At 39.0% G+C, this 13,918-nt stretch overlaps 1 protein-coding gene across 4 annotated transcripts in view; it reads left to right on the top strand.

The window, feature by feature from the left end:
- Positions 1-13,918, top strand: part of CALCRL (calcitonin receptor like receptor) — a 62,183-nt gene that overhangs the window by 25,012 nt on the left and 23,253 nt on the right. For 3 of the 4 annotated variants that reach the window (XM_072342283.1, XM_072342282.1, XM_072342281.1), the window contains 2 exons: positions 12,011-12,113; positions 13,152-13,296. In XM_072342283.1, coding sequence (XP_072198384.1) covers positions 12,063-12,113; positions 13,152-13,296 — 196 coding nt within the window. In that variant the 5' untranslated portion in view covers positions 12,011-12,062. The remainder of the gene's footprint in view (positions 1-12,010; positions 12,114-13,151; positions 13,297-13,918) is intronic. The other variant, XM_072342284.1, reaches the window with a different exon arrangement.

The raw sequence follows: 13,918 nt of genomic DNA, 5'->3' as shown, positions 1-13,918 counted from the left end.
GTCTTACTGAAGTGACTTAATACTGGGAATTCCTTCCAGGAGATTTTCCTTCCAACTCAGCATATGAAGTGTACTAACAGGGGTCATCATGTCTAAACTACAGCCTGTGAACAGATTTTGAGTAGGCTGATTGTAAACGCTGCGTTTCTCACTGGTATTCTCTCCTGCAGAGAATAAAAATTATGTCTGTGTTAGCTAATTAAAGACTCTGAATTCTGTGATTCACTAAGAGAAATAAAAATATAGATCCTCATCATCCCTTTATGTTCTCTTGGTACTTCTCTGTGAACTTAAAGGAATAGGAAAATACTTCTTTTGAAGGCATTTTTTGTTTGTTTGTTTCTTGTTGTTAGAACTGAGCCCATCTTCTTTGTACTGTAATCATTGCATGTTTAGTAGTGCTATATACTTTCAGTAGTGATTTGGCTTTTAGATCTGAATTAGTTCAAATTTCGCATAAGATTTGTAGTCTGATATTCAACAGATGTTTTAAGGTCATCTTCTGTGTAATGACTGGTACTCAACAGTGTGGGGTTCAGAGTTCAGCTCTCTGGGTGATAGCCACTTACGAATTGAAGTTTTCTATTCATTAAAAATGCTTATCAAAGGTTTTCCGTTCTCTGTAACTTTCCGAAATGGTACAAGACAGATCGGTATTGACTTCAAAGCTAGATGATTTCTGATAACAACAGTCTGGGAATGAATATGCGTTAGTCTGGAGGATGAGAATGGTGCTTACTGGTATCTCAGCATCTTACTGAATTCGTATCTGGGAAATGATGACTTTTGGAGTAGGACAGGTCAGATGCAGCTAAGCTTGTCAGCATTGCTCTTGATCAGAGTCTGTATTTTATCCATCTTACATTTTGCAAGAAGTACTGCGTTTCCTAGTAAATTATTTATATGCTATCCAGAATAATTCATGCCATCAAAAAAATTCCACTAGACCTGGAATCATGTGCAACAATAGCAACTGTTGAGCAGTGCAGTCAGTATAGATTTGAGATGTGGCATAAAATAAATAAATAAGGGTATATAAAATGTGAGAGACTGTCCAGGTAATAACAGCTTTCAGGTTTTCTAAAGTAGGTGCCTGGTTTATTTCTCTGCACATCGCTTCACCGGGCAGTTAAAAGAATAAAAATACCAGTACAATGATTGCTTCCTAGTCGTGTCCAGACAGGGGGAAATAGGCCTACTTTGGGGTGGAAAAAGGGGAGAGGGGAAAAAAAATAGAAAAGAAGTTTTATACCTGCAAATTTTGATTTCAGTTGAGAAACCTATAGATACTAGGGAAGCGAGTAGTTAGCTCATGGAGATCTTTTCGATTCTTTGAATTCTGTAGATATGAAGCAGTAGTCGAGCGCTTTTATTTTTGCAAATATACAAAGCACGTACCTCTTACAGAACGTACATGCATCTAGTTAAGAATTAATATGGACATTTTGTCTGTGTTTGACCCAGCTATCGATGTCACCAAAATGAGCACTTGATTCCTGTTCTTACAGCTTCAGAAGAGAACAATATTCTCTCTCTACCATATATGCTGATTAATTCCGAATATTGTATTCGTTACCTGTTGGATTTAAGCAAATATCCTGCTCTATCAACGGCGAGAGGAAGCCCATGCAGGAGAAATCTGCATTTCACCAAAGGAAGCTTGGCATAAGCTACCTTGATATAAATGCAGGGCATATTTTTGTTTGTTTGCTTCTGGATGGTTCCCTTGCATGGAATTGGTTTGGTGATGTGGTTTCCGTTGGCTCCAGCACCGCCAAGGCCATCGATGATGAAAGTTTGTACTGTTTTTCCCCATTGCTAGGAAAATTGGCTTCCCCTGTCCTGCCCCCCAACCAAATCTCTGCCAAGCAAGCAGCTGCGAACAAAATTTCTCAGTGAAAGGAATTTGAAGTTTTGCACGCTGTGTGGAACAGGAAAAACACACACAAAGCTTTGAGAGAGATGAGGTGAGGCACGCAAGTTCAAATCCTCTGAGTAAAATGGGAGCGTATGCAATGGGTGATCCTTTGAAGGTGTTTTATGTAGATAAGTGCAGGAATGAGTGGAAAAAAGGAAGAGAAGATTGTGTCTTGTAATGTCATTGAGTAACTTAGTCTAAGAAATGTTTGCTGTATTAAAGTTGATTTGCAAACCTACTGAAAGTGAGTATTGTAGCTGCATCTGAGACACTGGCTGATTGTGGGCAAGAACTGGTCAATAGAATGAGTTTTAATTTAATTTTAGTAAAAGTTATCCTTATCAAAGCTTCCCATAGAGTTGCACGGATTTTATTTTCCCTGGGATTAATTTAAGGAGGAACAGTGAAATCACTTTGTGAATTTTGTAGGGTTTTGTTTTTATCTAGGAAAATAAATAGGGGATGCAAATTTGCAGAAAAGATGCATGCCTACATTAGAGCCACCTGTATTTTCCATGCTGATAGTGGAAATATTCAGTTGCTTGCTGTTTGGATAAACTTGAATGGAGATGTTCCACAATGATTTTGTGCCTTAATATTATTACTGTTTTTACATTTGGGGTGGAGACAATGTGCTTAAATATGTGAATGAAATTTAAGTTGAGTTTATATGTAATTTATGACCGCAATAACTGCACATAATTCCCCTTCCTCTGTGCTGTGTCCATAGTACTTGTAATGTTTTATTACATTTGGAACAAAATATTTGGTTCTCTAGAAATACCTTATCCAAGAGCAACTCAGTTTTATCAAGGCTGTGAAGCATTGTCCAGCCTCTGTGGTATTTTAATGTTCTTAACTCATACTTTTATTTTGCTTTGTTATCAGGTAAGCTGGGGTGGAATAGTGCAAAAGGATATGGAAAAATCTGTTTGTAATTAAAGGAAGACTAATTGGACTTCTGGGACAGTGTGTAAGATAGACTAGCCTTTCCCACGGCCACGCCCTGAGCATATGATCTTTCACTGAATTCATGGAAACATTCAGGCTGCTTCCTACAGATTGCAGCTGGCACTGTCTGTAAAATCTGTGCTTCGCAAAGAGAGGAGGATTTTATGTGATAATGTGCAGTGATACATTTCATCCAGCCACAGTGTTGCCACACAGCTATGTGAAACAGATGGTAGGAGCAGAGAAAATAAGGAAAAAGGCAGCGTTTCGTGCCTGATATAGGACTCCTTTTAATGGTCACCTTTGCAGTTCTCATTCGGAGAAATTAAATAGTGTGGCATTTGGCCATGAAATACGCGTGTGGCTTACAGACTGCATGCCAGCTAAATTGTTAGGTGACACGCCGACTGCTTCTGCTATTTCAAACTTGTAACATCTTTCCCTTCAGCATAATCTCTTCAAGTAGAGCTTTTTCAATGGCACAGCATCACATTCTTGCTAAAAGCATGAAAATAGAACAGCATGTTAGTTCAAATTTAAGGCCGCTTTGACCTGGGTCTATCTAAAAGATAGGTTAGCATAGTCACTCGGTAGTACTCGGATTCCTCTTCAAAGGATTTCGCTTCACATGTTGTTAAGATCATAGTATCATAGTATCGTGCGAGTTGGAAGGGACCTTAGAGATCATTGAGTCCAACTCCCGGGTTTCGAGCCCTCTGTGTAGCGAAGCGTCACTTCTACCCCCTGCGCCACAGGGGGGATTCGAACCCAGGCCCTTCGGTGCCGCAAGCGGCACTTTATACCACTGCACCACTGGGGGCACGCAAAATGATTAGTTAATTACTATAGTCCTGTAAGTCTTCTTAAAACTGATAGTAACTTTTGCACAAGTGTTTCTGTTACACTTAGGAGCTTGAACCTGTGTCAGAGTCGTGCTTACATGAATATTCCTCAGTAGTACACTGTGGACAAAGCCAAAAGGACTTCCCATTTAGAATCATTGCCGGATGGTATTTTCCTATATTTGTCTACACTCATATTCATTCAGATCAGTGGAAAATTAACCATAATTTATTATTAGCTGTAGCACTTAAAGAAGTTTTGTGAAGGGGGATTGAAAAGAAAAAAGCGAAGCAACCCACTTTTATCAGTCATTCTTCTTTTGTCTGCTTTAAAACCGCCTCCACAGCAACCCTGTGAGGATAACCAGGAGAAGAATATCTTTAACCACAGAGTTTATTATGTAAAGTCAAAAGCTTTGATATTACCGTTTTCTTAATTTGTCTCTTGAGTATGTGCTTCCATTCTTTTCTGTCATTAGGACTCATTCACAAGGTTTTGATTTGTTTTGTATGCCTGTTCAGGGAGATAGGCTATGATTTTGGAAGCCGAGACTCATGTCTCTGTGGGTGTCAAGAAGACTTGGATTGATGGATAAACAGCTAGAAAACATTATTCAGTGCAATAGACTTGTAAAGAATTTCTAGGAGGAAATGGACCAAGAGAAGGCTGAGGCATTCAGCAACTTTTTTTTACCCCAGTCTTCACTAGTGGCTGCTCTGTACTCAGCCCTAGACCAGAAGGTATGGAAGATGGGGGCGTTGCCTTCCTACTGCAAGTGAAGATCAGGTTCGTGACTGCCTGGGGAACCCAAATATCTATAAGCCTACGGGTCCTGGTGAGAAATATGTCCCTGAGTCCTGAGGGAACTGGCTGAATTAGTCACTAAGCCACTGTTGGTGATGTCTGAGATGTCACGGTGGTGGTGAATGGTGATGAAGATAGGTGACAAGTATTGTACCCTGGGAGTCAGTTCTGGGACCAGTGCTCATTATGATCTTCAAAAATGATATCAGCAATGGGACTGAATGCACCATCAGAAAGTTTGTGGGTGACAGTAAGCTGTGCGGCACGATCGACATGCTCAATAGAGGAGATACCATGCAGAGAGACCTAGACAGGCTCAAGCAAGGGGGCCAGGTGAACCTCATGAGGCTGAATAAATTCAAGCACAGGGTCTTCTGTCTCAATCATGACGAGACCCTTACTATCAACGCAAGCTGGGAGATTTAAGGATGGAGCACAGCCCTGGCAAAAAGGACTTGAGGGTACCGGTGGATGGCAAGCTGGACACGAGCCAGCAATGTACCCTTGCAGTCTAGAAGGTCTGGGCTGCATCAGAAGAAGCATGGTTAGTGGGCAAAGGGAGATATTCTACTGCTGTTTGTTGGTGAGATGTCACCTAGAGTACTGAGATGTGGAGTCCTCAGTTTAGGAGAGATGGGGACCTGTTGGAACGCATACAGAGGAGGGCCACAAAAATGATCCAAGGGATGGAACAGCTTTCCTGCAACGAAAGGATAAGAAAAGCCGTGGGCTTTTCAGCTTTGAGAAGAGAAGGGTCTGGAGAGACCTGAGAGTGGCCTTTCAGTGTCTGAAGGGGGCTCTAAGAAGGAAGGTGACAGACTCTTTAGGAGGGTCACTTGTGACTGGACAGGGGGAAATGGTTTCAAAGTGAAAGAGTGGAGATTTAGGTTGGACATAAGGAAGTGATTTTTTTTACAGTAAGGGTGATGAGATAAGGGAAGTGATTGCCCGGAGAGGTCCCCAGGGACAATTGAGGCCAGGCTGGATGGGACATTGTTCATTGCAGGGGAGTTGGACTAGATGACCTTTCGTGTTCCCTCCCAACTTAAAATGTTTTATGATACTTTCCATACTGTTGGGGTTAACCACTACTGTTTTTTAATTTTTTGAGTTTCACAAATCTTCTTTATGGATAGCATACTCTGTATGAGTCCAATTAAAGTTTTTGCTGGTAAAACGTCATTTGAGGAATACAAAAGATGAAAAAGCATAGGAAAAAAATGGGAAATAACAAGCAAATTAAAAAGGAAAGAAGACAGGCTTCAAACCGCTGGAATTGAAAAGGTTGATTTTGGCTGCTGTTTTTTCTTGGCTTTTGGTACAGTAAAGATTAATAGCTTTGATAATTTAGCACAGTATAACTTGTAATGTCTAATATTCAAAGGCTGAAATATACCAGATCTTGCTCTTCTGACTTTTGGCGTGTGAAATTTTAAATGCGTTCTGAAAGAGGAAATGACTTGAACTGTGGTGACTTAGGTTGACCTGGTAAAGGCTTTGATGTAGCTGGGGGTTTATTTTGTTGTGAATAAGTTTGCTAAGCTGTTTTTTTGTTGTTGTTGTTATTGTTTTTAATTTTTTTAAATTGCCTTAAATTTATCTGAACTTTGTTTGAAGTAGTGAAGGCATCAGAAATTGTCCGTGAGTGAAAATGTTGATATTCAGAATGAACTTATGTCTGTTTGATTTTCAATGAGGCCAACTATTACTGCTGAGAAGATGAAAACTGTGGGAGTGTTTTGTTTCTTTATATTATGTTTTGTTTGGTTGGTTTCCCCAATATATACATATATATATATCTGTATCAACACAAAATCCAAAGATGATAGCGCTTTGGATACTTCCTTTGCAAGCTTACCTCTGTTTGCTTTATGCATACTATTAAAGTCAGTGACCAAAGGTGAACTCTAATTTAGGATGCCGGTTTTAATGTGGTGCTTGCTGCAACACTGTGTTTATGCTGGCACGAGCAGTTCCCTTTCCTGGCCACCTGCTTTCTCTCTGTCTTGCTATGAGTTGTTAGTCTACTGTGGCCCACCTAAAAAATAATGGTCACATAGAAATTCATATTAGAATACTATATCGAGATTATTTTAGAGTATTTCTGTCTGTTTTTGTGAAAAGGTTCACACTTCCATATGTGAATCTGGGGGAACTTCTGATGTAAAACCTGTGACTTACATGGAACAGAAGTAATTGCCCAACTGGGTCAAGGTCAGTGACAAAATAGTGGTCAGCGAGCTTGGGGGAAAAAAAAAAAAAAAAAAAAAAAAAAAAAAAAAAAAAAAAAAGTCCTGATGCATTTTGCTTTATCCATTCTCCCGTTCCTGTTGCATTATTCTGACCTTGAGAAAGGGCTTTGAACTACAAAAATACCATTCTTGTAAAATTAGCTTCTTTTAATGAGCAACAACAACAAAGCTTTCTTAAGAGGACCAAATGAGCAAATGGTTTCAAGCTGTAAACATTTTCACAAAGAAACCTTTGGATCTCTGTTTGGTCCTTACTTGGTAAGCTGCAGTGGTCCTTCAAATAAAACCACCAACTGCAGGACATACACAGAGCAGCAGTTCACTCTGCAATTGGGAACAGGCAGCACCTGGAAAATAATGTCAGACACCCGAGTGATGGTTACTGTAGAACTGTCTTCATGTCTAATTGAATTCATCAATATACGCTGCTGTTATTTTCATTCAGAACGACAGTGATTTTTCTTGGAAGCACAGAAGTATTTAGAGGAGGGAGGTTAATATGCCTTACTTTTCACATATAAAATTTTATCTTATAGCCATACTCTGTTTAAAATAAAATCTTTCAAATCAACCCCCTTGTATTTCCCGGTTGGGAAAGGAGGGAGTAGGGAGCTGACTGTGAGAGATCAGAGAAGTTGTTTGAGGAAAGAAAAGAAGCAGGCAAAGACCTTCTGATACAGGATAAAATTCTCTTTGTGCACCCTTCCAACATGCACTGCTGCTGAGATTTATTGCAGGTTACTTTTTTTTGTTATTAATATCAGCAGCTGCAAGCTGAGTGGAAAGCAAGATTAGAAACATTCTTATTTGGAGTGTGTCTTTAAGGCTCTCAGTTCTCTTAATTGTAGCAAAGAAGACAGTTTTCTGTCTTCATGCTCTCAGTTAAGGCCTGTGCCCACAATGTGTAGGGACGAGGCAAACTTATCCTTAGTGTAGCAACTGTATGAATGTCAGCATTGTCTGTACAAATCCTCGCCCCGTATTCGAGCTCCAAGCGGTTGTAAAAGTTTTATATTGTGCTGTCAGACGCTGATAGAGTTTTTCATTTAGTAGATGAAATAATCAGTACTATTGGCAGAAAATATAACCAAGAAAACATTGTGTAATTATTTTGGAAGTGTAGAGTATTGTTACTTTGCTTTAATTTTTCTAACGTTTATATGATGCATTTATTTGGCACGGTTAGGTACCAACAAATGAAAACAATCCTGATGAATTTTAGCTCTATGCATCTGTAATCAAGTCATCGCATTTCTTCCACGTGCAGTTGCAGCAGTTTGTACTGCTGGCTTCGTATGTTGTTAAGTCAATAATAAGTTCAACTTCTTTCAGTGGGAAGAGTAGAACTTCAGTAATCTATAATAAAGGCATTGAAACACAAAGGCAGAAAGAACACCTGTCTACACAAGAGCAAGGAGGAAATGTTTTTGTACTTCTGACAACCATATCTGAAAGGTACGCGTCCCTTTTGGTTGATAAAGTCCCTGTCAGTGTGGATGTAAAGGGTCAAGTTGGCGCTATGGACAAAGATACAAAACTGTCTTAGCTCTTCAGTCTGCTGCGTAGAGAGAAGAGATAGCTCCTGAGGGCAGAAATTGTTTTATGTTCCATGGGATGAAACCTGTTCAACTTTCACCCTCAAAACTCCTACAATGTTGTTGTTGTGGGTGGGTTGTGGGTTTGTTTGCATGGGTTGTGGGTTTTTGGGTGTGGTTTTGGGTTTTTTTTGTGTTTTTTTTGGTTGGTTAGTTAGTTTGTTTTTTAATGGTAATATATAGCCTAAAGAACTAGCACCACCATCCATTTTTGGTACTTTATTCCAATTTTAGTCATTGTTAAAGATGGCCAAAACTGCTGCCAATAACTGCTAGTATAACCTGTTGGAAGTGGGAGGACAGGCGGGAAAAAACAACTTAGATGAATGATAGCCAAAAGCTGTTAACGGGAAAAACTACACAGAAGTAATTGAATATGTGTAATCTTATCTACAGATGGTTCTGCAATCTCTGCAAGGCAAGCTACTACTTTGAGTTCATTTTCTGTATTCAGTGGTGGTACAATGAATATTGCACATCTTTTCATGATTATCTGTCCACTCGGGGAGGTCTCCAGTAGGCCTGTAAGCATATTTTTTTCCTGCAGGTGAAAGGCTCTCAGTTGATCCTTATGTGTGTTGCTGCGTTTCTTAGGGCAAGCTCTCTGTAGCTCTGCATGTTAATGATGCTGCCCACTATGAGCCAGCAGTACGCTGTGGTGGTCACACGAGTTTCAAAGAAAAAGTGCAGCGATGGTAATTCTGTAAGCACTGCATTATAGCAGTTCTGCCAGCATTCACAGGATAGTAGCATTAGTGTTTTAAATCAGTTTATTTACATTAAATTGTGTTGATTGTAAAATACAGCAAATGACCGATCTGACGTGTTTGGTAACATACCAGCTGATTTCAGTGTATGTAAAGGAACAAGTGTGTTGTTGTTGTTGTCTCAATAAACCCGAATAAACAGTGCAGGGAGGTATGCAGGCAGTTGTGCAGAGCTGGTGCTTCTACACCATAGAAGCTGTCTCAGGGAGGATGGATCTTTTTGTTTCCTGTCTCACCTGCTTGAGGAGTCTGCAACTGCTGATATTCGGGTCTTGGTTATAAGTAGCAGTAGGGAGCAAGGAACTTTAATGTTGTGAAATGGTTCTACGCAGTGTTCAGTACATTTTTTCTGTGGACGTTATTTTTTAATTTCCTTCCTTAACCACGTAATTATTAGGAGGATGGAAACATTCCTACCTATACAGGTGTGAACTACTGTGTAATACCATCAGAGCAGTTTAGCCCAAAAACTAGCAGAAGCCCCTTCAGAAATTAAGAGAGTTGGTTAGCTTGAGTTGGTTAGGAGGATTGCAAATTGCCCTGAATTGGTCTCTGTGCACATTTGGAGGTAGCTCGTTTTCAGGACTAAAATAATTTGGTGTGCAGAAGCCAAGCCATTCTAGTTAGAAGAATGTGCCTCTCAATAATAAGATTCTGTCCGTCCAAAGCTTATGTGAGAAGTGATTCTGTAGCTCCAATTGGGGCTAATGGGTTTTTTTGACAGTGTAATGCAGCAATTCAAATTGGGAATGCTTGGAAAGGGTTGAGCATTTTCCTGCTTTTATTTTTGGCTATACCTTGGGCGCAAAGAACCAAACCTTGCCTGAGGGAATGAAATACTTTGAGCTTTATCTGTGTCTCCAAAAAGAAAGAGAAATAGCAGAATACTCTATGTCTGAGAGTGCTAGCCCCAAGAAAGTAGGGAGTGCTACAATAACAGGAAGAGGATGGTTTTTTGTTGTTTTTTTTTTGTTTGTTTGTTTTGTCAAGAAAATCAACATTTGCACTCCTGCTTTCAGTAGAGAGTAAGGATACATACATTTATATTTGCATCTTCAACTTCAGTGTTGCAGTGTTTTAGCACTTTTGCAAGCTAATGGAATCAGCTTGAAACTTTTTTACTCAGCAATCGCAGATTAGCAGAGAATTAGTGAAATATATTTGTGCATGTGTTTCAATGTATGCACATGTTGCCAGTACCTCCCTCCTATTCCACTCATACGGAGACACATGTTGATTTAAAGTCAAGCTAACGGGCAAGCGTTTAAGGTAAAAGCCTATGTATTTTCATGATGAATCAAATGCGGTCAGATGACTGAAGTTCAAAATACCCTTATTTTTCCACTTTTTTTATTATTATTTTCTTTACCCTTCTGCTGTGTGATTGAAACGGGAAGTGTCTGGGACTCAGCAAGGGTGACATTTATTCTTGGGAGAGTGGGAAAAGGTTAAAAGTAGAAACAGCTGACGAGGCAGGACGGATGGCTCTGTAAAGAAAGCAAGAGGAAGAGAAATGTGAACATCTGCTAAAGCTGTACCAGTGACTCTTTTGGCTATGTTGCAGTTCCTCTGGAATTCATTCTTCAAAAGATGTCACCGCTATCAGTGAGAAACACAACACAGTCTGGTGCATTCTCTTTCGGGGATTGCGATGAAGGCAACAAGCAGGCCATGAAAAGTTTTGGGGCTGTTTTTTTCCTTTGGTTTGTTGTCTTATTTTGAATCTTTTTTGGTGGGATTGTTTTTTTTGTTTTGTTTTGTTTTGTTGTGTTTTTTTGTTTGTTTTTTTTGTTTGTTTTTTTTTGTTTTTTTTTTGTTTTTTTTTTTGTTTTTTTTTTCTTAATTGTTTTTGTTTCTCCTCAGATAGGGATTTTCTAAAGAGCTACTGGGGCTCACTGCAAATATATTTTATGTCTGTCAGTTGGTTTTTCGCTTAATATTCTAAAAAACTGTGGCGTATTTGAAATTCAGCGTTCCACTGAATTACCTGGGCAATTCCCAGAGATCGGTATCAGAGGTTTGAATGCCAGCAGTAAAAATAGAGAGAGGATCACCCATACAGTCTTACTCGGGACTAAAAGGGGACAACAGTAACTGATTTTAAAACAGGCTTCTGTATTTATGTCAAGATTTACAGTAAACGGCAGTAATCTTGTATCCTTAGTCTGTACAACCTACAAAATGCTGTTTATTGAATTACAGTCACGTTAGGAAGACTCAGTGTCATTGTGTTAGCAAAGTAGACACAGAATGCTTGCTTTTTTGTGAATGAGATATTTTAGAAGGATTTGTGTTTAATTCTCTGTGCTGGGCTACGTACTGTCACATGTTTTTCATGCACCGATCGTTTGTAGGTTGTGTTGCTGGGTAAGAAAAAAAAACAACAACCAAACATCCAAAAACAAGCATGACTGAAGGACAGACATGCCTTTAGTTGGGAGGAAGATACTCAGACAGCAGCAGTCCTCTCACTTCAGTAGCAGTTCAGTCTTTGAATACAGTACGCAACTCAGACCTCGGCATTTGGGGACATGTTACTTGCTGTGTATCTGTTAGAGTCGATACCAGCTACCGAGCTGAGATAAAGCCTCTGAAGAAGCTGTGTTAGTTAAGGCCATGGGTGGCCTTTCCTGCCTGAACCGTGAGAGATGGATGTGCTGGTGCAGGCAAAATCCGGCTGCTGGAATATGCTATCGGTGAACTGAATACGTATTCTTCACATCATAGTGTGCATCTCCATGTAGGTCTAAAGACTCTAGGTGGAATAAAAATTGGGCAGATCTGCACTGATTTATTCTAATGCATAAAGAAAATATGAAGTCATTCATCGGTTGTTGGTTTCATGAAATAATAATCTTTTTCCCATATTTTTTCCCACAGCAGTTCGAATTAATTCAGTAGCAAAATAAAATACGCTGCATCGGATATAAAAATGCCAAGAAACTGGATCATATTTTTGCTGTTCTTCCTCTCAGTTACTTTGGTGAGTTTTATCATGTTTTGTTTTTTAAATCGGTATCAGTGTGTACAAGGGTGTACAGAGTACTATAGGAATTGGTATTACCTAAAAGATAACAGTGTATTGAAACACAGTTTCTGCAGAACACTATTAAAATCTGTCTTACGTCTTGGTTTTATTTCCTGTACTAAAGGAGCAGTAATAGCAATTGCCATGCTGAACCCAGCATTTCTTTAGCTGGCAGTTTATGGTAACAGATGACAAGTGACGTATAAGTAGTACCAAGTAGTTTCATGGGAGAGCGGGGGAGCCTTATCGCTCAGATTCAGAGGAAATCCCTGGAATTTTCAATTTCACCACTTGTATGGTATGATTACGGAATTCCTATCTGCAAGTGTTTTTTTTTCCATGAAGCTCAGTCAATTCAGGTAAAATCTGCTACTTTTTAACAAAAGGTAGTTCAAAGTTCAAGATCCACTTTTGTGTATGGGCACGCTTTATTTTGGAAAACTACCACTGTGATTTTAATATCACTGGAATACTTTTCTGTATTCTGGAGGTCAACTGCTTTTACGAGACGGTGGATAAATTAGCCAGCTCTAAGTAAGTCAGAAGCTTTGAGCGTATAGGCAGGTTCTTCATTAAGGATCACTTTGTTTCTGATCTAAATGCCTCTTAGAATGATACAAATATTGTATATTTTATTGTATGTTGAAAATACTATCTATTCACATCTGATTGTTTCCATGCTGCCTTTGCATTTTTTTTTAAATTATTATTTACTATTCTTGCATATATATAGTTTTTTCATGGTCCATCAGGTGATATTTCCTAAGATTCAGTAATAAGAAGAATTCTTAAATTAGACACAAAAACACAGTGTCAGATTATCAGTAGTGAAATCTGAAGATCGGTTTACTTCAGTGAAGTTCTATTTTAAATACAGTATTCTAAGATATTGGCAGTTTGTTATCAGTTTTTACGCGAGTCACGGTTTCAAAATCAGTTGTAAAAAGGTGATTTGCCAAAAAAAAAAAAAAAGTCTTGTCTTTTTCCTCCTAGTTATTTGCCACCGCTATTCCATCTGAAGGTCATCAGAATATGACAGAGGACTTCGGTCAACTGAGCGTTACACGGAATAAGATCATGACAGCGCAGTATGAATGCTACCAGAAAATTATGCAAGATCCTATTCATAGGAAAGAAGGTAGAGTTTACTTTCTCATAAGGTGATCCAAAGGGAAGCACCCAGCTTATATTTAAAGTAATCCAGGGTCCTGACCCTTTATTTATATTCAAGTCATGTCTTGGTAGCAATACTTCTTTCAGGCTCTTGGTACAGTTTTTTACACGCAACATTAAAGTAATATGATGTGTTCTGCATCTTGTATAGCATCAATCTCGTATTTCAGATAAGTAAACATTGAAGGGATATACTGATTTTTAAAATTGAGTCGGTTTCTGCCTTATAATATCTGAAAATATTATATGGTTCCAGGGGAGAAGAGGCAATTGCACTCTTCTACAGTATTTTTTGTTTGTTTGTTTGTCTTTTGAGATGTTTATATGAAGAAAAATAATTTCTGGAGGCCAGAAATGGATATGAGACTGCTTATGTAGAAGCTCATGTACAGGCCCGGGCACCACAAGTTAAGAACAGCACAGCATGGACAATTTGGATAATCTTCAGATCAGAAGTAGAGGAAGTATGGTGTTTGAGCCTTTGAGATAGTTTGAGGAGCAGGGAGGATGTGGTATAATTTCTCAAAGAGAAAACTGAAGGAAGATACAGAAAATATTTTTCGAGTCTGCAATTAGTCATTCTGCGT

This window comes from Excalfactoria chinensis, chromosome 7, assembly GCF_039878825.1.
Source record: "Excalfactoria chinensis isolate bCotChi1 chromosome 7, bCotChi1.hap2, whole genome shotgun sequence".
Classification (NCBI taxonomy): domain Eukaryota; kingdom Metazoa; phylum Chordata; class Aves; order Galliformes; family Phasianidae; genus Excalfactoria; species Excalfactoria chinensis.
The sequence above is the reverse complement of the archived record's forward strand: the minus strand, read 5'-3'. Positions and strand labels throughout refer to the sequence as shown.